This window comes from Branchiostoma lanceolatum, chromosome 2 (genome assembly GCF_035083965.1).
Source record: "Branchiostoma lanceolatum isolate klBraLanc5 chromosome 2, klBraLanc5.hap2, whole genome shotgun sequence".
Taxonomy (NCBI): domain Eukaryota; kingdom Metazoa; phylum Chordata; class Leptocardii; order Amphioxiformes; family Branchiostomatidae; genus Branchiostoma; species Branchiostoma lanceolatum.
In genome coordinates, this window is record NC_089723.1 from 4,399,223 (window position 1) to 4,424,333 (window position 25,111).

The 25,111-nt window shown below is 42.9% G+C and overlaps 1 protein-coding gene across 1 annotated transcript in view; it reads right to left on the bottom strand.

Moving 5' to 3' along the window:
• The window catches only part of LOC136426527 (sushi, von Willebrand factor type A, EGF and pentraxin domain-containing protein 1-like), a 120,437-nt gene that overhangs the window by 74,866 nt on the left and 20,460 nt on the right, over positions 1–25,111 (bottom strand). The window contains exons 24-43 of the mRNA XM_066415192.1: positions 23,150–23,326; positions 22,190–22,363; positions 21,789–21,962; positions 21,050–21,226; positions 20,466–20,639; positions 19,275–19,451; positions 18,719–18,895; positions 18,241–18,420; positions 17,453–17,629; positions 16,711–16,887; positions 16,178–16,351; positions 15,063–15,236; positions 13,625–13,801; positions 12,388–12,516; positions 10,569–10,703; positions 9,626–9,933; positions 8,540–8,810; positions 7,512–7,685; positions 6,239–6,346; positions 5,417–5,596 (exon numbers count right to left, since the gene is read on the bottom strand). Coding sequence (XP_066271289.1) covers positions 5,417–5,596; positions 6,239–6,346; positions 7,512–7,685; positions 8,540–8,810; positions 9,626–9,933; positions 10,569–10,703; positions 12,388–12,516; positions 13,625–13,801; positions 15,063–15,236; positions 16,178–16,351; positions 16,711–16,887; positions 17,453–17,629; positions 18,241–18,420; positions 18,719–18,895; positions 19,275–19,451; positions 20,466–20,639; positions 21,050–21,226; positions 21,789–21,962; positions 22,190–22,363; positions 23,150–23,326 — 3,594 coding nt within the window. The remainder of the gene's footprint in view (positions 1–5,416; positions 5,597–6,238; positions 6,347–7,511; positions 7,686–8,539; positions 8,811–9,625; positions 9,934–10,568; positions 10,704–12,387; positions 12,517–13,624; positions 13,802–15,062; positions 15,237–16,177; positions 16,352–16,710; positions 16,888–17,452; positions 17,630–18,240; positions 18,421–18,718; positions 18,896–19,274; positions 19,452–20,465; positions 20,640–21,049; positions 21,227–21,788; positions 21,963–22,189; positions 22,364–23,149; positions 23,327–25,111) is intronic.

Sequence of the window (25,111 nt, forward strand, 5' to 3'; positions counted from 1 at the left end):
TGTATGTATAATCTTTAGATATTCTTCGTAACAAACCTCTGACCACCCACTGGACCCATGGGAGGATCGACTAAGACCGACAGAACATTCATGTGAAACTGTTTGTTGCAGGTTTGTAAACAAAAAGTTTTGCTAGACATTGTTCTCTTCACATATTTCAAAGTCAACTTACATGTGCATGTTGGAACAGTGTTACTCCATGTTCCGTCAGCTTGGCACGTGGCGGTAGCTGCGCCACTTCGTGTGAATCCCGCGTTACAGGTGGTCGTGACCTGGGTCTGGTAGGTCCTAGCTGTCGTACTCAGCGCTCCGTTAGCTGGGGCCGTCAGCACCGGACATTGTATACTTGTGGTAACTATGAAAATATCAAGAAGAGTTCATATGTGTGACTCGGTTCCAAATGGATTATCAATAAGAAACAGTTCTCTCATTTCACACAGCAGAACAAATAATGTAATATCAAGAGTACAATCACATATACTTTGTTGCAGCCCTAATTGGTTTCATGCTTATGCATTTCGGTATTTCACTTGGCTTTCTTATGATAAGCCATGTTGTAAGTCCTACGTATCATAGACCAGATTGAATATGGGCCATAACCATGGACAATGGTTTGTACATTTCTGAAGATTGCTGTATGTATAATCTTTAGATATTCTTCGTAACAAACCCCTGACCACCCACTGGACCCATGGCAGGATCAGCTGAGGCCGAAAGGACATCCATGTGAAACTGCCTGTTGCAGATTTGAAAACAATAAGTTTTGATGGACACCGTTCTATTCATCTATTTTAAAATCAACTTACGTATGCACGTTGGAACAACAGTGTTACTCCATGTTCCGTCAGCTTGGCACGTTGTATCAGCAGCGCCGTTCCGTGTGTATCCCGAGTTACAGGTGAAGGTGACCACTTGCGTGGGATTGTGTGGTCCGGCAGATGGAGTCAGCCCTCCGTTAGTTGGCGCCGTCAGCGCCGGACATTGTGTGCCTGTAGAAGCTAAGAAAATATGGAGAAGAGTTCATTGTATACGTGGTTCCTAGCTATCGTACTCAGTGCTCCGTTAGCTGGGGCCGTCAGCACCGGACATTGTATACTTGTGACAACTATGAAAGTATCAAGAAGAGTTCATTTGTGTGACTCGGTTCTGATTGCGTCTCAATACAAAACAGTTCGCTCATTACAAACAGCAGAACAAACAATGTAATACTTAAGAGAACATGCACATATACTTTGTTGCAGCCCTTATTGGTTCCATGCTTATGTATTTCACTTGGCTTTCTTATGATTAAGCCGTGGTGTTGGTTTTACTTATTCTAGACCAGATTGGATATGGGCCATAACCATGGACAATGGTATGCAATTTTCTGAAGATTACTGTACGTATAATCTTTAGATATCCCTCTGAAAAACCCCTGATCACCCACGTATGGGAGTATTGAATGAGGTAGACCGGACATTCGTGTGAAACTGTCTGTTGCAGGTTTGTAAACTATATATTTTGATAGACATTGCTCTATTTCAATCTTGTGTGTCAGTACAGTCTGTAGTGTAGGCGTGAAAAAAAGAACATTTTTTCTAGAAATCACTTGAATCTATTAATGTCAAACTCATCTTACGCGTGCATGTCGGAACAACAGTGTTGCTCCATGTTCCGTCAGCTTGGCACGTCGTATCAGCAGCGCCGTTCCGTGTGTATCCCGTGTTACAGGTGAACATGACCACTTGCGTGGGATTGTGAGGTCCGGCAGATGGACTCAGCCCTCCGTTAGTTGGCGCCGTCAGCGCCGGACATTGTGTGCCTGTAGAGGCTATGAAAACATCGAGAAGAGTTCATATTGTATACGTGGTTCCTATTGCTTCTCAATACGAAACAGTTCGCTCATTTCAAACAGTATAACAAAAAAACGAGATCCTTTACTGGACTGGACTCTCACTGGACTTTCATCCCATCTCACTGGACTCGCGGTACGCTGGCGGCGTCGCTGCGTCCTAAACCGGATTTGTGTTACCCTTGACTTTACAATGGGAATATCATTCAAAACGTGAGACCAAGTCGATCGGCCGCAGCGACGACGCCAGCGTGCCGCGGGTCCAGCGAAAGGGGGGCTCAATAAAACATACATAATACTAGGTTGCGGCTCTGATTGGTTTCATGCTAATGTATTTTGATTCACATCTTGCTTCTTAAATCCGCGTTACAAGTGTTATATTAGATCAAATGGAGTAATGGCAATCAATAACAGTAGACTATGGTTTGTACATTTCTGTAAGTTGCTGAATGCATTCTCTTTTAACGTTCATCGTGGCAATTAAGCCCTGACCTTTTGCTGGACGTCGAGGAAGATCGACTGAGGGCACTCATATAAAAATGTTCGTGATTGATTGGCTTTAATGGTTTGATGTTCAGATATCACCCGTGCATTGGCAACCAGTGCTGAATTGCTGCAGGGTTTACAATCACATAATACACAACAGATACATATTTGCTCCACACTTGCACTTTGTGGAACTGTGGCAAGGGTCTAGGCGGCTGCCATTCGGCGCCAGCAGGTGACCACAATACGACCTTCCCCAACCGAAGTCAGGTACCCATTCGCACCTGGGTGGAGTGACGAAAGTCGTGTAAAGTGCCTTTCCCAAGGGATCAACATCGGGGCATATCGGGGTTTCGAACCCGGGACCTCTCGTTTCTGGGCGAAACACCTTATCGATTGCGCCACACGGTGCAACTTGTAGATGGTTTTGATAGAATCTTTTCATCAGTTCTTAAATGCATCCAGAGCATTTTATGAAGCTTGCAACTTGAATAAAAAGGTCCAAGTTTTAGTCATTCCTACACATAGTAACTTTCAATAACTCTATACCATTACATATCGACATTAAAGTACAATGTAGCAAAGATACGATGTCGTTGTGTGGTGAGAACTGATAGAAAATCCGAGCCCTAATAGACTGATCGTGACTGTCCATCACAATTAGCGGTTCGACCAATGAGAGAGTGACTGCATGTCCGTCAGATATTTGCATTTTTATGTTTTAATTTTGCATTTCTACGTTTTGAGGGAGGTGGTCGGGGGTATAGTATCGGTCTATTTACGCCAGGTGCATTTTTGTGCCGCTTTTGAGCACTTTTGATAAGAAATCCGCACGCAAATGTGGTAAACAGTGGCATTAAATATCAATTTCATAACGATTACAGCAACTAGAATATTTCCAGTTTTCAAGCCGTATAGAATGCTCTGTATGACTTTAAGTCAACTCACCGCTGCATGTTGGAGTAGAATCGCTCCACGTCCCGTCGGCCTGGCACGTCACACTAACAGCTCCGGTCCGCACGAATCCCGTGTCACATATGAAGCTAACCTGGTTCTGGTAGTTCCTCGCTCCGGTAGGGGGCGTCCGCCGTCCGTTAGTTGGGGCCGTTAATTCCGGACACTGTCTGACTGAAATTGTGAAATGGACTGGATCAAGAAAACTAATGGCAACTTATGTGTGGAACAATATTCGTTATCGATAGAACCCCCTTTTTCTTAATGAACTTATCATTTGATGCTTATGAACTAACAAAAAAGGTCAAAATACAAAATAGCAGATGTGATAAGCTCATATTGCACAATCAGGAAAATATCGCATAATGCGGGACTGCTGGTTTTGATAGGTTTTGATAGACATCTTCTCATCAGTACTAATGACACGTTGGAACAGCAGTATTATCAAATGGTTTTTATTGTCAATAAAACTCTCGCAGCCAGAGGCTGAATTGCGGTTTGTTTTACACAGTAGACCGCCACAATTAAAACAAGTCTTATTCTCAATTACACGTTAAAACAATAGAGAGCGTGCTTGGTCACATGCTTCCACATACGAATATACACTTTGCGTTTTTAAAGTATATAACATTATCATAAAATCTTACATTAAATACATCTTACTTATAATTACTTAAGCCTTGAAACAAGCTTAAGAGTTCAAAAGTCTAACAATATGTGGAATGGCAGTGTTCCTAAAGCGGTCCGTTCTCGCGGAGATAGTGTTCAGCTTGTGACAGGACCTGGTGGTTCGTCCACTGGTCTCTCCTCTCGTCGGAGGAAGCCACTCTCTGAAGGTGTTGGATTTTAGTAGACCATGCCGAACTTCAGGATCAGTATTGAATGCATTTCGTAATAGATATAGATTAGTTTAAAGTCATCTTACTTGGGCATGACGGGCGTGGAGCACTCCACGTTCCGTCATCTTGGCACGTCAAGCTAACGGCTCCGTTCAGTACGTATCCGGTGTCACAGTTGAACGTAATCACGTTCTGGTAGTTCCTCGCTCCAGTAGTGGGTGTCCGCGCTCCGTTAGCTGGGGCCGTCAATGCTGGACATTGTCTTGCTGAAATTTTGAAATGGACAAATGATGTTTGGAACATTCGTTAGCGACAGAACGCCTTTTGCTCTTTTGATGAAGTTATTATTTGATGCTTATGAACTAAAAAAAATCAAAATACAAAAAAGCAGATGAGAGAAGCTCACATTGCAAAATAAAATAAAAAGCTGAACAGCGCATAATCAATGGGCCTGGCTTAAAGGGATGCGTATGCTTCCTTGGATACTTGGATACTTTATTCACTCCATTAGCTTTCATACAAGTACAAACAAGTACGTAGCTAATCTTCCTGGAGTATTAAAACGAACGTACATATAACAAACTACATTGAATTTGATACAGGTATTTACATCTTACATTAACACATATCACATTGACACATGTGCCTTACCACTCATGTATATTACCGCATGTGCCTTAACAACTCCCTCTATCCGTTATCAAGCTCTTTGAATACTAACATTGCCCTTTAATACCAAAAGAGTAAAATTGTCAATTTGTCTTGTTTATTTTGTGCGTTGGCCGGCCATATAACGGCAAGAGAATGAATCGTTAATACGGACAGGAAAACTTTGGTACTTTGTTTCTGCGTACCAATAACGTAATTAGCCATGGTGCTCGCTCCTCAATGCACGACCATGGATCACAGTAAATGGGATACTGTTGTAAGAGATTGCAAACAAGCCTTCCTATAATATGAATAATTAGATGTAACATTGATAACATATGAACCAAAATGATCGACCGAAATTTGCGATTGGCGTAGTTTCTTTATCATTCAATGTAGGTGAATAAGCTGTATTTTTTTTAAACTATGGGTTAATTTGATCCACAGTGTTCGCAGCACATAATCTACATGTAAGCAGATAACAGATACTGGGCAAGTGTATCTTAGCCTGGAGTCCAGCCTTTAGTCCGCTCCCCAAGCTCCGCTCCCTTGCCAACAAGACTGTACTCCAAGCTAAGTGTATCTCTTTGCAGTACATCAGCTACAATGTCAAAAGGTGACGAGAATATGACGATTGGTTAGTTAGAACTTGTCTTACGTGTGCATGTTGGAACAGGGTTACTCCATCTTTCGTCTGCTTGGCACGTCGTAGTGGCATCGCCGTTCAGTATGTATCCCGCGTTACAGGTGAACGTGACCACAGTCTGGTTAGCTGTAGCGGTCGTACTCAGCGCTCCGTTAGTTAGAGCCGACAACGTCGGGCATTGAAATTGCCTGTCTGAAATTCCGAAATGTAGTGTCTTGGTCAAGAATCTTCTAGTGATCTATCGAAACATGCGAGGTCTGTTTGAAAACGTTTGAATATTGAGAAGTCCTTTTCTCACAATAGTGTCCGAACAGAGGCCACGAACGGTCTGTGAGTAATGTCTCATGGTACTCTTTTGCAAATCGTGCTGGGTAGATTAATGAATAGCCTTGTGGACTAGATTTTATGTAAAGAACTAAACATGTCTAATCCTGAGAATTTTCAGTCACCGCCATGTTAGGAAGGGGTGGTTGGCAATGATCAGTTGTCAGCATTTTTAGTAACATAGATAAATACATGTATATGTCCACTGTGGCTTATCACGTTTGTCATTATAAAAGGCGCACATCTTAACTTACCACACGGGGGGCCGTGTGGCGTAACGGCAGGGTGTTCGAAGAGGTCCCGAGTTCGAATCCTGCTGACGCCACCGATGTTGTGCCCTTGAGAAAGGCACTTTACACGACTTTCCTAACTTCGTCCAGGTGTATAACATTATAAATGGGTATGTTGTTATCTGTATGTAGCATTGTTAATATAAGTAATAGAACTTGAGCACAGTGCCACGCCGTCCTTGTCTGTCAAAAACCAAAGTAAAAAAAAAAAAAAACTTACCACATCGACCGCCCAAGAATCCACTGGCGCATCGGCAACGGAAGGAAGTAACCGTTGGGAAACATTCTCCCCCATTAGCGCACAGATTAGGGGTACAGGGATCGCCAACTGTAAAATATTAAGGAGCCAATTAGCACTAATCGTGATCTTCAGAGCTAATATCGAGCACCACGTGTTGGTACCCTGGCCTGGGAGACCATGCAGCGGGCAGACACCGTATATCGGCGCGCCACCAAGCACCGCACGCGCGCCTAAGCTTTCCCGGGCCTCCCTCCCGCTGCCCCCGAAGACCGACCCCGCCCCACTCTCCACTATAAACCCATATTCGGCTAGCGGAGCTTGGGTTTACAGCGGAGAGTGAGGCGGGGTCGGTCTTCGGGGGCAGCGGGAGGGTGGCCCGGAAAGGCTTATATTAGGCGCGCGTGCGGTGCTTGGTGGCGCGCCGATATACGGTGTCTGGTCTCTCAGGGTACGTGTAGGAAGCAATTCTAACATGTGGTTTTCAACATCCTTACAACAAAGCCACCATGGCCTTGTGGTAAGGGTTGTTGACTCTGAACCTGAGGTTCGTATCATTGACAAGTCCCGATGTTGGGAAAGGCACTTTGCACCAAGCAAGTGAGTCCTTCGGATTACTTTCCAAACAGAGGTTGGTGGGAAAGTTTGTGACCTTTTTTATCACATGCCTTGCCTGCGGATGGGAAACGGGGCATATGGCAAGAAGGTCACAATCTTCCTAAACAACCTTTGCTTTGAGAGTAGTGTCAATGTTTTTTTTCTTCCCATTATCGCCTGGCACATCCTATCCTCTGGAGCGCTTCTAGGTTGAATAAGGTTCTAAAGTGACCAATTTTATCACTTTTCAGGTAGGTGCAGCTCTAGAGGCGTGTCTCAAGAAGTTGTCTGAACAGGAATCCTAAACGTTATACTCTTCTATATATGTTTGAAATAAATTGCAGTTGCGACGCAACTTTATAAGTTAATTAAAAATCAAAGTGAACATTAACTAGCCAACCCTTGTATAGAATACATCATCTGTTCATACATCTACACATGTACAAAGAAGCGAGAAGAAGTTGACTCTACTGGATGCGCTTAGCTTATCACTTTCGTCTACCATGTTGTTTAAACTATATACATGTATTTCACTGTATATATCACTTACATTGTCAGATAGGTTAATGTTAAACGACCTGTACCTAGCCCCTCGGGGCACGAATGTACAATAAAGGTCTTCATTCATTCATTCGTTAAAAATTGAACATTAACATACGTATGCAGGTCGGTGGGTAATTTCCTATCCACCTGCCCGTAGAGTCGCACGTGACAGAGCTTCTACCGACCAGTGAGTAACCGTCAGAACAGCTGAAATCCACCTTTCCGCCCTGGTAAAATGTGCCTTGCCGGGTGCCATTTGGCGGTGCACCTGGATCTCCACAATAAGCCCCTAGGATAACAAAATGTAATTTTGTCCATTTAGCTAGCAGAAAGGGCTCCTCAGTAGCCTAATAGATGACTGATGTACAAAATGACTAATAAACTTGTGGATGTACCGACTGATAATTATCTAATACCAGCCCAGAAAAGGACAAGAAACAGTCATGCCTTTAAGTACCAGAGTTATAACCCAAGGATTGATGTGTTCAAAAATTCGTATTTCCCGAGAACCATAGTAGAATGGAACTCGTTGTCATCAGATGCTGTAGGAACACCTTCACTAAATAGCTTCAAAGAACGATTGCAGTCAGATGTGAAAAAGATAGGTGTGATAGGCCGTACAGTGTAACATAACCAGCTGCTGCCGCACCGCGTGCCTGCGAAGCTGGTGTTTTACGCCGAAGGGCGGTTATACCGGCTATACAGATACAGATACAGACTGTAAGTTGGGGATCCTCAGTAGCCTAATAGAAGACTGTAAGCTGTACTTAAATATGAACATAAGAATGGCGAATCATGTGTTGAAATATCTTAGGAAAATAGCAGATAACAAACAAGAATGGGTCAAGGTGTACTCTAAAGGCTAAAGTATGAAGTTGCAAAACGTCAAGTTTGGAAAATGAAATTGACAAATTGTTTAAGTAATAAGTCAGCTGAAAATATATATAGTTTGTATGTATGATGAGAAGTGTCAACACAAATCAATATAAGCCTCAAATGATGGTTAAATCAATACAAAAATCTTGAGAACGTTAACGTATTCTACTGTCAGTCGGTCTATACAGACTATGACACAATACTGCGCAAACAGAATTTCAACAAAAGAAGAACAACGTAAGAAGTGAGCATTTGACTAACACGTACCTCTGCACAGCCATCCCTTCAACGATCTAATGGCCTGAGAGCGAGATGCTGCTGTATTCGATACCTGGAGAACTTTTTGGTCATTTTCGGCAATTTGCTCCAACGTGCCCCTGTCTATTCTGTTTCCAATGCCGATGGCAAACACCGTGATGCCCTGGTGTCTGGAAGCCGTTGAGGCATACGTGATAGGGTCAAGTGACACGCCGTCTGTGATGACTATCATCGCATCGGGTCGGTTGGCACGGTTTCCATTCCCAGCAGAAAACGAGAACTGTGGTTATGTAGTAACTTGATGAAGGTTAGACGCCCAGGTAATAAGATACACAAGGTAACGGTTACGCAGGCCCACATTCCACTAGACAGTGATCGCGCTGTGCTCTCGCTGCGACCTAATTAGAATTTGTCTAACCTTTGACTTTATAATTGGAATATCATGCAAAATGTGAAAGTGTGACTGAAAAGATAAATAGATTTAGCCTTTTGTCTATAAAATTCGCCGAGCACTCCGTTGAATTTTAGGTCACAGAGAGCGCTCGTCAAGAGTGTTATCCTAGTGGAACGGGGTAATAAGTAACTGAACAAAATTTGGCGACGGTAAGCATCCGCTGTCTTTCATCAGTCACAACATAGCAAGATTTGTCATTTGTCAGAAATGGCATCGACAAAGTCATCACTACTTTGACGTCCCTATTTCTCACAATGAAATAGCATTCCATCGATGTCAGAATTAACTTACCGTTTGCTGACAGTAAGTTTCTTGTTCAATAAACCAATGATCAGCCAAAAAGGGTAAGGAATATAACGTTACTACGAAACGTAACCATCAAACATCAGAATGCTACATAAATGAATGAACATTCGACAATTGTACATGGCACAATGTATGGCAACAATGACAAAGCAATCAGTACAATAAATACTATACTACTCCATTCTAAAACTGATAAACTATGATTACAAGAATTTGGCTTTAAATGGCGTATCGATTGGTACAACGAACGTTAAACGTACCCGACTTTTACAATACATTCCCTCTTTTGTTAAGCGCTACATATATACTGGCCTGGATACAATGTCGTAACGCACCTGTCGAGCATAGTGGATTGCTCTTCCCGTATAAGTGCCTCCGCCTAGATAATTAATATTATCCACGGCGCTGAGGATGTCAGCCTTGGTCTGGTACTGGTTCAGATTGAAAGCCGTCTGCTGGTTGTCGTTGTACTGCACTAGCCCAATGCGGGTAACGCCGTCGCTGTTTAATAGCTCATCAATGGTCTCTCTGGTGAAGCTCCTAACCTCATCGACGAAGGTCTGTTGCCCGCCGCCCAGATCCGCGCTGTCTACAAGGAAGAGCAGGTCCCATCCCCTCAGATCTATGCGGTCACAGGGAAGTTCTGCCAGCAAAAAAGATCACAACGGAAGCCAGTTAAGAAACAGAAGGGTGAATGGACGTATACCTATAGCCTCCACCAGGCTCCAAACGAGTGGCAAACTGCATGTATCGGCTGGCCAACTCCTCTGGTATGTTATCTGTCTTTTGTGCCGAGTTCGACTCTTTCAAGCCACGTTTGGAGCTTAGTATAGAGGCTAGTAAAGTTACAACTGCCAAGTGCTTTTGAATTAGGTCCAAGGAGTCGTTGGTAGTTGCGATGAAATGTATTTTTTTTAGTTTTAAGTACAAACGGTACCACCAGCCTCAGGCACTCCCGAACATTTTGTTAATGGGTCTTAATAGACCGTACGCGTTCCTGTCACAGACATACGTATCTTGCCTAACACGTGCCATTTCTGTCCTACTAGCGCAGCTTTTGACGGAGGTGTTCGAAATAGAACAGGGGGTTCCATATGTTCGATATGGTGGTGTTCGATGGGAACGGTCCACTGCATAGGTCCATTTCTACCAGTATCAATTTGTTAAGAATAACATGGTTAGAAAGGTGTTTTCAATTCAAATACCTGTGCATATAGATAGATAGATATGGCCATGTCGGAAACATAACATTATAACGTTCTTGCAGTTCCAACTAACCTGTGCATCCATTAGCACCTGCCAATCCATTTCCTGTGTAGCCCACCGTGCAGTTGCACGTGAACGACCCTGGAATGTTGGTGCAAACAGCCTGCTGGTGGCATGGACCTGGTGTGGCATTGCACTCATTGATATCTGTTGAAATCCCAATGAAACTAGAGTTAAGTATTTGTGCTACATATACTTCAGGTTTTCTATGTTAATTTCACGATTCCGGAGTCTTTTTATGAAATTGATATGAATTGGTATTGAAGTTTTCTTTTTATTTGAGTTGAATTTGTGATAGTTCTGTGCTGATTTTCCCTCAGAACATCTGCTTGGAAACTAGCAAGAAAAACACCACTCCCTCAAAATGGTCACACCCAACATTAGCGACCAAAAAAAAGCACCCCCAATAAAATGAACACATCCAACATAGCGACCCTGTGACGTCACAACTCCTCACAATTCACCACACAAGCCAACGGATTCAACAAAGGTTTTGCTACGTAAACCTGTAATAGCGAAGAGTTTAAGTGCCTTTGATAGTTCAATTTACGGATGTATTTGTGATGTCGCAAATTTTGTTTGAAATCATATTTGAATCAGATTGTTTAGCTATGATTTTTATCACTGAATGTTTAAATATGTCGTTTACAAAACGATGGCAACATGCAAGCGTAATCTTTTATCGACTGTAAACTACCTCGCAATCCAGCCCTCTAGTACGGTTGCCAGGAGGCATGGAAGCTTTGTTGCTGTTGAAATGACCAATAAACCAGTCTTCCAACAACATATCGAGCATAACATACATTTTTGTTTATGAAGTTAAGCTTATGAACTTATCAAATGCATTATCTCTTCCTGATATATATATATATATTAGGTATCTAATAAGATAGGGAGTACAATCAGGAATACAATGGTAGCCTTGTATCCATCCTGCTCTAGGTCCGTTTCCTTTTTTGACCGCTTCCCTGCGAAACATTCTGCATGAAAGCGATCATTGCTGCAAACAGGAGCTAGGATAAGATTTGTTCCAGTCTATTACAATGGACCATTTCTTTAATAATTCAATATTGTTCATCCATCTGGGGGTCATTGGTCAATTTATGAGAACCTAGCTCTGGACATTGCAATGCAAAAAATGCTAGTCATAAAATGTTATGTATATATGTATATGACTATTTATGACTATCATAATGAGAGAGAGATTGACATATATGGAGAGAGATAGATAGCTATAGACATACAGTAGATATAACGTTAGATAGATATAGATAGATATAGATATATCGTTGTATATATATATATATAGATAGATAGATGGATGGATGGATGGATGGATGGATGGATGGATGGATGGATAGATAGATAGATAGATAGATAGATAGATAGAGATAGAGAGAGGGATAAATAGATAGATAGATAGATAGATAGATAGATAGATAGATAGATAGATAGATAGATAGATAGATAGATACAAGATAGATACTAGATAGATATTAGATAGATATAACGTTATATATATAGAGAGAGAGAGAGAGACAGAGAGACAGAGAGACACAGAGAGAGAGAGAGAGAGAGAGAGAGAGAGAGAAAGAGAGAGATACTTAAAGATATAGACAGATATAAATAGATGGGTTGGATAGATGTAGATAGATGTAGATAGACATAGATAGACATGGCCATGTCGGAAACCAAGGACATGGCCATATCTATCTATGTCTATCTACGTCTATCTACATCTATCTACATCTATCCAACCCATCTATTTATATCTGTCTATATCTTATGGTCGGAAACATAACATCATAACGTTCTTGCAGTTCCAACTAACCTGTACATCCAGTACCACCTGTCAATCCATCTCCGGTATATCCACTGAGGCATGTACATGTAAATCCGCCAATAGTATTGGTGCATGTAGCCAGGCTATGACACATGTTCCGTGTGCACTCATTGATGTCTGTAAAAATGACAATTCCGAAGTTATATACTAAAAATCGTATGTAGGATATCGGTTGACAGATAAAGAAACTTCATGAATATGATATTTTACGAAAACAGGTAATATATGAAACTTCTTCCTAAAATCGAATTAAGTCAGTGCTATACAAACATTGACATACACAAAGTTGATAGATGCATAATTACTATGAAACATGGGTTCTATTATTAATATGCAACTTGAGCCGTGGTTAGGACAGATAAAAATTAGATACTAGTACATTGATTTAAAATGCTTTCCATAGCTCCCATTGAAAGTTGGTAAAACGTTTTCAAGGAGGATTGTAGTAACTACGATATTCAGGCCATGATTCATCATCAATGTCATCATCAACGCCACATGTTAAGCCCCCCTCTCACTGGATCCGCGGCACGCTGGCGGCGTCGCTGCAGCTGACTGAATGGACAAAGCACTCGACGAATTTCATCGACAAAAAAATGATATTTTTAAGCTTTGTGTGTCTTGTTGTATTTTTGGTCATACTTGCACGTTTTGAATGATATTCCCATTATAAAGTCAAGAGAAACACAAATCCCGTTTAGGACGCAGTGACGCCGCCAGCGTGCCGCGGGTCGTCGTACGATGTTGATGCCATTGGATTTTGAAGCAGGCTGTGACAGAACCAACCACCGACAAGGATAAAACACAGCTTTTTCTGTAGGAAGATAGCTGAAATTTGCAGGACACATGCATGGCTGTCCTAAAAATGCCCTAAGTTGGCAATCCTACGATGATCGCGCGACGTATATGGGTGTACCTTAGTGTACCCTACACCTTTTATCTGTTGCTGACTGCATGTCCGGACATGCACCCAGACGTTGTGCCCTTGGGAAAGGCACTTGACACATATTTCCAATGTCATAAGCCTTTTAACTGTAGGGTTTGAGTTGGCGTTAGGAAGGGCATCCAGCCGTAAAAACTCTTGCTACAAAAAAGACTGGCAGTTGATGAGAAGTCCTGGGGATTACCCATCCATGTGCAAGCACGTCCAACCCCCATATCATGGGGGAATAAAAGACGTTAAATTCAAAAGAGAGAGAGGGGGAGAGAGAGAGAGACTGCATACCTGTACAAGTTGGGACAAGCTCACTCCAGGTTCGGTCAGCCCTGCAGGTCGCAGCGGAGGCTCCGTTCAACTCGAACCCCGTGTTACAGGAAAACTGGACCACGTCCTGATATGTATTACGGTTGGCAGGTCTCACCACTCCGTTTGCCAGATTCGTCAATAGCTGGCACTGTACAGCTTCAGAAGCAACACAAGATACAATATAACAAATGAGATTGAAGATGGAAGTCACTTTATCATGAATTGTTCAAGATATGAGGATAAACGCTCAAACCTATTCACCTTTATCTCAGCTTTTTCAAATGAATTCAAGGCACTCCGTTCTGTCGATAGATTCAATTACATACTAGAAGGTGATAATCCCTACTGTGTACAGATAGGTACATACATCCATTACATACATTAGAACAAGCAATGTATAAGTATATGACATGTGATATTTCGATATGTTGCCCTATCCCATATGATTGTGTGTAATCAAACTCATTTGTATGAACTTATTCGTTAGTATGTATAAATGTAGACCTTACGAAAGTCGCTGTGCTTTTGTTGTGTCAATAAAGATCTCTTTTATAACTTTTAGAAATAGAAGTGTTGCAACTGAACTAAAACCAATGTACAATGATTAAAAACATTTATATGGCAGTCGGTGCAATACCATATGTATAATCTAATCTGGTATCTAGAAAAGTAGGACAGACAATAGAAATCGACATATTGTATCAAGTGCATGTATGTACAGAAAACAGGAAACAGTCCATACTGGTTGATGAGGCGGGTCAGGTACATGCACGGTATGCAAGAGATCAAATACCAGTCAGTTTTGACATTCGGACAGTTCAGTTTATGATTGAGTCACTTCAGAGGTCAAGGGTGTGATATTGAAATGGGCTATTTTCAAATACGTCTACCATCACCTAGTGTTCCAAGACGTGGGTTTCAAATGAATAGCCTTCGGGGAATCTATGAGTCGATCTTTTGGGACGGGGCTTATAATGTGATTCTTCTGATGACAAATCAGTTCTCTTTGTACTCGGTTTCTTGTGCACCGCTTCCGTAGAGCCTGTTCAACCACGGTGTCTCAAACGGAAAAAAAACCCGCTTACATCGTGCAAATAGAACTGTCATTGTCAACCCCAAAAAGGCCAACTTGTATTGGCTACTAAATCAACTAGAGTTAAGTATTTGTGCTACATATACTTCAGGTTTGCTATTTTAGTTTAGCGATTACGGGGTCTTTTTGTAAATATGAATTGGTATTGAATTTTTCTTCTTTTGAGTTCAATGTGTGATAGCTGTACGCTAGCAACCCCCAAAAACACCCCTCCCAGTAAAATGGTATGGCGACCCTGTGACGTCACAATTCAAGATGGCGGCCACCATATATACCAACAGATCCAACAAAGGTTTTGCTACGCAAACATGTAATTCGTCTTACGTCTACATGTCGCAACAGGATCACTCCATGTTCCGTCAGCCTGACAGGAAGCGCTGGCGACGCCGACCCTTTCGTACCCCAGGTTGCAGGTAAACTGCACCACAGTCGGGTAGGAGTTCGCTCCGGTACTCAGTGTTCCGTTTGCTGGGGCGCTCAGAATCTGACATTGCACGGCTGAAACGACAAACAATATATTTGTTTATTGGTTCAACATGTACAGGCCATGGTTGCCCAACTAGCCGGGGGCTATTACTAAGGGCGAACCCATGTACGGTCATAGGACTGAAGGTTTTGAACCACTAACGCCGGGAAGGACCCCAACTCTTTTCAATAAGTGCGGTGGGTTCTTTAACGTGCTCGAGGTGTGGCTCTCCTCAAACATAAAACAATCTTGGCAAAACGTTTTTGGTGAGAAAAAATTATGTCTACTCGATAGATGTCACAGCATTTCAAATGTCGGGCAGATGTACTGAAATTGATAATCTCATGTCTGTATCTGTACATGTTGGATAAGGATGATAACTTTATGCCGGACTCCCGAGGATATCCCAGAAAGTGAGAAACAGGTGCCTCAGGGTTGAAGGGCAAAGCTTCGGGAACAGCAAAGAAGCGGTGTCCAGCTTGGTGCTTTGGGTACCTCGGCACGGGAAGAGAAAGCCCGAAAGGCAGCCTCTCACCTTCATAGATGTACTACAGAAGGACACTGGCCCGTACCCTCTGAGTCATTGGAGAGGGCAATGGAGGACAGACGATTCTGGGCTGACAGAGTGGTTCGAGTGGTGGAGGATGTTTAACACTGGACATAAATCAAGTAAGTCAAGTTGGATAAGGATAACTCCATGTTTGATCAGCTCGACAGCTTGTCAGATGGCTGATAATGTGAAGAATGCGAGAAAGGCAACATTTTCGAGAAAATGTATGGTATTTCCCTCACCATTAATAAAGTATGAAAACAAATTATATTTTTGTATTATGCAAAGAAGGTCCTCATTAGCATAACAGACATGTCATTGTATTGACCATTCCAAAAGCTAGGCAAGAGGCAATTTTGTCCCTCGGATATGAATGCGCAATAACTTTTGTGACACAAAATGTTGGCTTTTAGATCATCTTACGTCTACATGTTGGGACAGTACTCCACGTCCCGTCGGCTTGGCACGTCGAAGTAGCAGCGCCGTTCTGTGTGTATCCCGTGTTACAGGTAAACGTGACCATATCCTGGTAAGAGGTCAACCCAACAGGACTCAACCCTCCGTTGTCTGGGGCCGACAGCATCGGGCATTGAACGACTGAAAGCACAGAATGATATTGATAAAGCAAACATGCAAATCTTCAAGGTATCTAAGTTTTTTTCTTCATATTTTCAGCCTATTACAACAATGTTAATCACTGTGTCCGCCGTATATTTCCTTTGTCTCTTTCACATGTATGTTTCCTAAGTCAACGTACATTTTGTAGCTTTGTAATTAAAGGTTTGCGATAGCAAAGCCTGTTCTGTTTTTGCTTGCAAGGATGGGGGCCGCCATGTTGGATGTGACCATTTTATTGGGAGGGATGCTTTTTGGGTCGCTAACGTTGGGTGTGGCCATTTTGACGGAGCGGTGTTTTTTCTTGCTATCTTTTTCTTCAGGCTAGTTTTCATATGTACCTGTGCATGTCGGAACACCTGCACTCCATGACCGGTCAGCTTGGCAGCGTGTACTGGAGGCTCCGTTCAGCACGTAACCCTGGTCACAAGTGAATTGCACCACGTTCTGGTATGATGTGGCGCCGGCTGGACTCAAGTTTCCATTTGTTGGAGCCGACAATGGCAGGCACTGTACAGCTGGAATAACAAGATTAAGTCTATGACAATGCTCTTTATCATGAAAGCTCATCTGTTGGCAGTGATCATGATATAATGCTTAATTTTCTTCCAACACTAACGTATTCATGGATCAACGACCACTGTCGTCTTCTTCAGGATCAAATAATGTTTAGCATTGTGTTATGATAATGCTCTTCTATTCAATTCGGATCACCATACAAACACTGCTCTTAAGTCATTCAGATCTTTAGGGTTACACTAACTGGAATATTATGACAGAGGGATGTTAACTGTTGACTTAAGAAGTTTAAGGTTGCATCAGGGAAGGAATCACAAGGAAACTTTTTTCCATAAAGATGTATTTCGAGAAAAGAAGTTTTCCTCAAGGAAATTTCTCCTGAGATGAGGAAATGGAGGAAGAAAGGACGATTTGCTTCTTCTGTCAAAGTTGTAGCTTGCTAAGAAAGTTCGAAGGAGTGGTACAAGTGGGTGATATCAAAGGTAGCTGTTCTGCCATAACTCGGCCACCATCTAATTTTCTAGAGTTTTTAGACAGTATTGCTTCAAAGTAAATCCAACTTACGTGTGCATGTTGCGACAGCACTACTCCATCTTCCGTCAGATTGGCACGTTACGCTAGAGGTTCCGTTTCGCTCGTGTCCCGTGTTACAGGTGACCGTGACCTCCACGGGGAAGGTGTTCGCTCCGGTAGGATTCAGCACACCGTTAGCCGGCGGCGTTAACGTCTGACATCTTGCAGCTGAAACGACATAACATTTTAGAAAAAGACTCGTTTCTTGCCCGGCCATAACTACTCTCTTCTTGTCTGTGAATAATTTCATCAGGTTGGTAAGTCACTGAATAAAAAGACTCTTTTTACACAACCAAGCTATGTATTCAACAGACGTTTCGGTGACCATCTGTCACCTTCTTCAAGGCAATTCTGACTGATTCACATGGCAATGCAGCACAGGAGTCACTGCTTATAGTTGTGTTCCAACACTCTCCTCTTAACATCACAAAACCCACACATTACAGAAAAAGATAGATCATTCATCTTCCACTGTCAAGGAAAAAGAAGTCGAAGCCAATAAGTTAGAATTTAGTGTCACTATTTAGACTAAAAAAATCACATGCTATATTGTGACCAATTGTCTGTCCATCCTTTCATGTTACACGTACTTGCAATTGGCCTCCGGGCAAGAACTTGCAGTAAACTTTTTCATTATATTCAACCGAAGGATTTTTAGCAATTTTTTCGGACCAAGTTGCTGATTTCGGCTGGAAATCATGTCAAACAACGTTATAACGTGATAAAACAACCATTTTTTTTTTATAGCTTTGTCAGAATAGATCATTTCCTGTCCGTACCTGTACATGTTGGTTCGGCATTAGTCCATGTTCCGTCAGCTCGACACGTCAAAACAGTGTCCCCGTTTAGTCGGTATCCCGTGTTACAGCTGAACGTAACCGTGTTCTGGTAGGATGTCGCTCCGGTTGAGGGTGTCCGCGCTCCGTTAGTTGGGGCCGTCAGCTCCCTACATTGTGCAACTTAACAAATACAATACAATTCATACAATACAATTCATACAGAAAACATACTAATCTTCAAAAGGGATAAATATTTTCAAAACGTTTGCATACTTAGGTACGATGTTAAGGTGAGGGTTTGATTCTGATTCGTGTTAGTCTTGGCGATTGGTGCAAAAGGTGTTCAAATTAGGGTTAAAGCATGATAAAACTTGGCATAAATGTTCTATACAACAATAGAAACAATTCTAGGGGTGGAGCCATTAGAAACCTGCTGTTACATGGCAACTGTTGCTAGGCAACGTCTTTATGTATGTACCTCTGCAAGTTGGAATAGCCTCACTCCATGTTTGGTCAGCCTGGCAAGTCGCACTGTCGGCGCCGACTAACTCGTAACCCTGGTCACAGGCAAACCGCACCACGTCTGGATATGAGGTTGCCCCAGGTGGACTCAATTCACCGTTAACCGGGGCAGTCAACTGCGGACACTGTACAGCTGAATGAACAAGAAAGTCTTGATTAATTCAATGGAAATTGTGAAGTGTCGTCGGCATGGCGAAACAGTTAGAGCATTGGACCCAGAACCAATAGGTCCAGGGTTGGATACTCACCATGCCCCGACGTTGTGCCCTTGGAAAAGGCACATTACACGACTTTCCCTGACGGTAGAGTGACTCCTACCCAGTCACTTTGGCTAGCAGTCAAAATGTGTGCCAAAAACACACTGCGGATTTGATGCGACAATGTGACAGCTGCACATTGACCAGAACCGTTTTTCAAAGTGTATTGTTGAGGGAGCATTTTTTTCATACCTCTATTGTCATGCAGTGTTCCTAGACAGAACGTTTTCCTATATCAGTATGAAGTAAACTTACGTCGGCAGGTTGGAATAGGGAAATTCCACGTGCGATCTGCCTGGCACGTAAAGGTAGTGGCGCCGTTAGTCGCGTACCCCGTGTCGCAGGTTAACGTGACTGTGTTCGGGTAGGAGTTCTCTCCGGCAGGATTCAGTACGCCGTTTGCTGGGGCTGTCAGCGTCGGACATGTTACGGCTGAAACGGCAAAGTATCAAGTTAACCCTTTCTTTCCAATGAATAACAACGTCCTTTGTACAAACCAATGCGTTCATACATAGCAAACGTTTCGGTGACCGTCTATCACTTTTCAGCCCCCTTCACACTTAAGCGTATAAGTCCGCATGAGTTGCGTATTAACATGTTTTTGGTTTAGGTTAGGTTTGCAGCCGAAGACGTCATTTCTTTGATTCGATAACAAGGCTGCACAATTGCGGGTCAAAGTAGAAAACAACTTTTTCCCCGAAAACTTTACTTAAATTAAACCCAAACAATGTTAATGCGCAACTCATACGCTCTTGGATATAAGCACAAGTGTGATACGGCTCTTCTCAGGGCAATAATGACTGGCTCTTCTTTACATTGCAGCTAGGTGTCGTTGTATAAAGAATGCGGTCCCAAACGTGATTGGGTTATGCCCACCTCACCACGGTTAATGACTGGAATATATTTTCTGATCCATACAGCCTCCTTGCTTATTTATTATTGCCAGTACTTAACCGAATGTCTTAGACCATTTCTTACCAGCTATGAATGAATGAATGAATGAACTTTATTGTTCGACAATTGCACATGGCACAATGTATGGCAACAATGACAAAGCAATCAATACAATGGATACTAAACTAGTCTATTCTATTCTATAAAAAAAAACTATAACTACAAGAATATGAACGTAAATTGCGTGCTGATATAATATACGTTATACGTTTCCGTCTTTTAAAATACATTCTCTCTTTTGTAAAGCGCTACATATGTACATTGTATTGTATGTATGTATGGTGTCGGGACATGACATAAGTAGATTAGAAATGTCTGTGTTTGTCTTTGGTAGGGGTTTACTGCATTTACATGTGATCATATCCATTAATTTTTGTCTATGTACAGTATATGCTGGGCATGTCATTAGGAAATGATATTCATCTTCAACGCTATCTTGACATGAAGGACATATGAAGTGACAGATCCGGAGTAACATTTGCATATCTTTACCTTCACATGTAGGAACAGAACGACTCCATGTTCCGTCAGCTTGGCAGGTCGCATCAGAGGCACCGTTCCGGTCGTATCCCGAGTCACAGGTGAAGCTGACCTGGGTCTGGTAGGTCCTAGCTGCCGTACTCAGTGCTCCGTTAGCTGGGGCCGACAGCAGCGGACATTGTCTTCCTACGAAAAGGTAAAACAGTTCTTGTCAAGATAATTCTATAGAACCAATAATGCATGAAGCGACATTCTTTGCCTTTAGTGAGCGTCTTTGTGGTAGCTTTCGAGTTTTGGAGAAAGGACACCTTTTCTCATCTATCTATATCTATATCTATCTATCTATCTATCTATCTATCTAGCTAGCTAGCTAGCTATCTCTCTCTCTCTCTCTCTCTCTCTCTCTCTCTCTCTCTCTCTATATATATATATATATATATATATATATATATATATATATATATAATGTTAGGGTATGAGTTACATCCTGATCAGTATTTATTGGAAGAGAAGTACTCTCTGTAAGTCACTTTCTGATTAATTTACTACAATTTTAACGAAATACTTAGCATAGATCAAATTAAAAGTCGACTTACGTGTGCATGTTGGAACAGCGTTATTCCATGTTCCGTCAGTTTGACACGTCGTAGTAGCAGCGCCGTTCCGTGCGTATCCCGTGTTGCAGGTGAACGTGACTACGGCCGGGTAGACGTGTGGTGCGAGAGGACTCAGCACTCCGTTAGCTGGGGCCGTCAACGTCTGACATGGTCTTGCTGTAATGTGCAAAAACCTTTTGCTAAGAAGATTCACATATGCACTGAAGATGCACAGAGCGATGCTTGTTCATCTACGTCAGGTTACCAACTTTTGAAACCTAAATACGTTTTCGGTATAATATCCTCCTCACTATCTGGTGTAAGAAAAAGGAAAGGAAAGGAAAGGAAAGTGATCTCGAGCCAGATTAGCTCAAATGAACTCAATGAACAGATGAGCTAATCTTCCACTGGTCGTGACAGAGAAGACAGACTATGTACAGTATTTACAGGTTCATTGTACCGGGCAAATTCCCCTAGCTCTTTTCGACAAGCACAATGAACAGTAGACCACGGCTTAATGTCCCGTTCTAAGGACTGACACCCTTTTCGGTAGCGTGCATGTCGTGTGAGCGACACAGCCGGGATCGAACCCGGGGCTTCTAGTTCCAGCGGCAAGATCGCTAACCACTGGACTACGCACGCTACTAACAAGTGTAGGTTTCTGTACCACAATTTGATGGAATTTGCTAAGATATCTTAGCTTGAAAGAAAGCTTAGATATCGTAATATCATATCTTACGTGTGCATGTTGGAACAGTGTTACTCCATGCTCCGCCAGCTTGGCACGTCGTATCAGCAGCGCCGTTCCGTGTGTATCCCGAGTCACAGGTGAACGTGACCACAGTTTGGAAGGTTCTAGCTGTTGTACTCAGCGCTCCGTTAGCTGGCGCCGTCAACGTAGGACATTGTCCAACTGAAATGGTGAGATGGAGAAATGGTGACTGTCAAGAACCTTCTATGGACCTTTTCTCTTAAGATGTACAAAACGACATCCGTTAGCAAACAACTCCGCGCATGCGGCAAATTTCAATTTTTATCAAATGTGTAACGACTCTCTCCTTCTCCTTTCTCTACTATCTAATATGCATATATGCATGTCAATTGCTTTTCTAATTGCTCTATCGATAACTTTCATCTTACGATCGCATGTTGGAACAGGGCCCCATGATCCGTCAGCTTGGCACGTCGTGGTAGCGGGTCCGTTCCGTGTGTATCCCGTGTTACAGGTGAAGGTGACCGTAGCCGGGAAGGTCTGCGGTCCGGTAGGACTCCGCGCTCCGTTAGCTGGGGCCGCCAACGTCTGACATTGTCTGGCTGAAAAGATAACATAAGTCTTTTTCAAGAACCTTTAATTAAGAAATGTTTGTCGTAATGATATATGGGGCCACACAAGTCGGCAAACATCCGTATGTCAACTTTTGAGCATAAAAAATAACACATTTTTCTTGGGATCATTTTACAGAGATGCCTTCTAAGGCTTCCTTTTTAACTATTGTAAATTGATACAATGTAGCTTCCTTTTTATTAGATACTTGAGCATATATCACTATCGCATAAGTTCCGTATTGACAGTTTTTGGTTTGGGTAAATTTGCGGCCGAAGAAGTCTTTTTTTCGATTCGATAACCAGACTGCATAGCGGTAGGTCAAAAAGCAAAATAAAGCTTCTTCCTCGCAAACCTGAGCTAAAACAGTAAGCCGGTAAGCGGTTGTTTCGCTGCATTGTCAGTTCGCTACAGTCGTTTCATTACATTACTGAAGTTGCTTCACTACATGGTCCAAGTTGTTTCGCTACATTGCAGAATTCGTTTCGCTACATGGTCCAAGTTGTTTCGCTACATGGCAGAAGTCATTTTGCTACATGGCAGAAGTTTCGCTACATAATACAGATTGTTTCGCTACATGGCTGAAGTCGTTTCGCTACATGGTACACGTTGTTTTGCTACATGGCAGAAGTCGTTTCGATGCATCGCAGAAGTCGTTTCGCTACATGGTACAGGTTGTTTCGCTACATGGCAGAAGTCGTTTCGCTACAATACGGAACTCATCTGGACGTGATATACGCACATAGTGTGATAGATAGGGTTAAAATTCGTCTTACGTGTGCACGTTGGCACAGCGTTATTCCATGATCCGTCGGTTTGGCATGTCGCATCAGCAGCGCCGTTCCGTACGTATCCCGCGTTACAGGTGAAGGTGACCGTAGCCGGGTAGTTCTGCTGTCCAGTAGGACTCAGCGCTCCGTTAGTTGGGGGCGTCAACGTCTGACATGGTCTGGCTGAAATGTTTAAAAAAAACACGATCTTTTGCTAAGAGGATTCATATGTGTGCTGAAGATACACTTTTACTGTCAGTTCACCAACCTTTGAAACCTGACAATGGACACATTTTCTTTGTAATATCCTCGTCGCCATCCTGTGAAGGTGTTCATGTACAATCTGACGAAAATTGCTAACATACATCAACTTGAAAGTCGCCTTACGTGTGCACGTTGGAACAACAGGGTTGCTCCATGCTCCATCAGCTTGGCACGTCGTATCAGCAGCGCCGTTCCGTACGTATCCCGCGTTACAGGTGAACGTGACCACGGTCTGGTAGGTTCTAGCTGTTGTACTCAGTGCTCCGTTTACTGGGGCCGTCAACGTAGGACATTGTCTAACTGAAATGGTAAAATGGTGAACTTTCAAGAACCTTCTATGGACCTTTTGTCTTAAGATGTACAAAACGACATCTGTTAATCAACGACTCTGCGGCATATTTCAATTTTCATCAAATGTGTAAGCGGCTACTTTCTCCTTATGACCTCTGCTATCTAATATGCATATATGGATGTAAACTGCTTTTCTAATGGCTCTCAAGATAACTTTCAAGGTTATCTTACGATCGCATGTTGGTATAGGGCCCCATGATCCGTCAGCTAGGCACGTCCTGGTAGCAGCGCCGTTCCGTGTGTATCCCGTGTTACAGGTGAAGGTGACCGTGGCCGGAAAGGTGTACGGTCCTGCAGGACTGAGCGCCCCGTTAGCTGGGGCCGTCAACGCCTGACATTGACGGGCTAAAATGATTAAAAAACGTTTTCGTCAACAGCCTTTAATAAGGAAATGTTAATCGTAATGATACATGGGGCTACTATTGAGCATAAAATAATTACACATTTTTCTTGGGATCTTTTCCAGAGATGCCTTCTAAGGCTTCCTTTTGGGTGAGCAACACAGCCGGGATCGAACTCGGGGCTTCTAGTTCCAGAGGCAAGATCGCTAACCACTGGACTACGCACGCTACTAACAAGTGTAGGTGTCTGTACCACAACCTGATGAAATTTCTAAGATATCTTAGCTTGAAAGAAAGCTTAGATATAATTTAGGTATTAGGTATTCTAAATCAAGCCAGATGCAGCTCCCGCTCGCCTCAGTGGCAGAAGAATACAAGGTGGCAAAATGCAGAACTGTCATGATGTACAGAGATTCGCAAGACCAGCAGGTTAGGCAGGCAGGCGTCACTACAAGGGCAGTCCGGAAATTCGTGGCAGACTCCTTAGTTTCAAAGGCGGAAGGAATGTTGATCCTGCGGGACATAGTTGGGATAACGAACACTGGAAGGCAGGGTCTGGGTTCGTCACACTTCCAACAGTGGGGAAAAGCAAGTAGGAAAGAAAGGCGAGCCTTAATTCAGACAGAAGTAAGACAAGTCGAGGAGGAAGGGCGGAGAGCCAAAGCAGCACAGTTAGCCGCACAGGGGGCTTGGACCAAGTGGAACCTCCCCAGTAGGAAAATAACTTGGTCGGAACTGTGGAAGCTGGAGCCGTTCCGTATTTCTTTCCTGTTGAGATCAGTTTATGATACATTACCTTCCCCAACCAACCTGTGCAGGTGGGGACTGAGGGAAGACCCAGCATGCAAGCTCTGTGGCAAGAGAGGCACAATGGCCCACATCCTGTCTGGGTGCAGTACAGCGCTCACACAGGGGAGATACCGGTGGCGACACGACAAGGTGCTGACCACGATAGCAAGCATCCTAGAAGTTGAGAGGAAAAAGAAGCGCCACTTAGAGTCGAGAAGAGGCC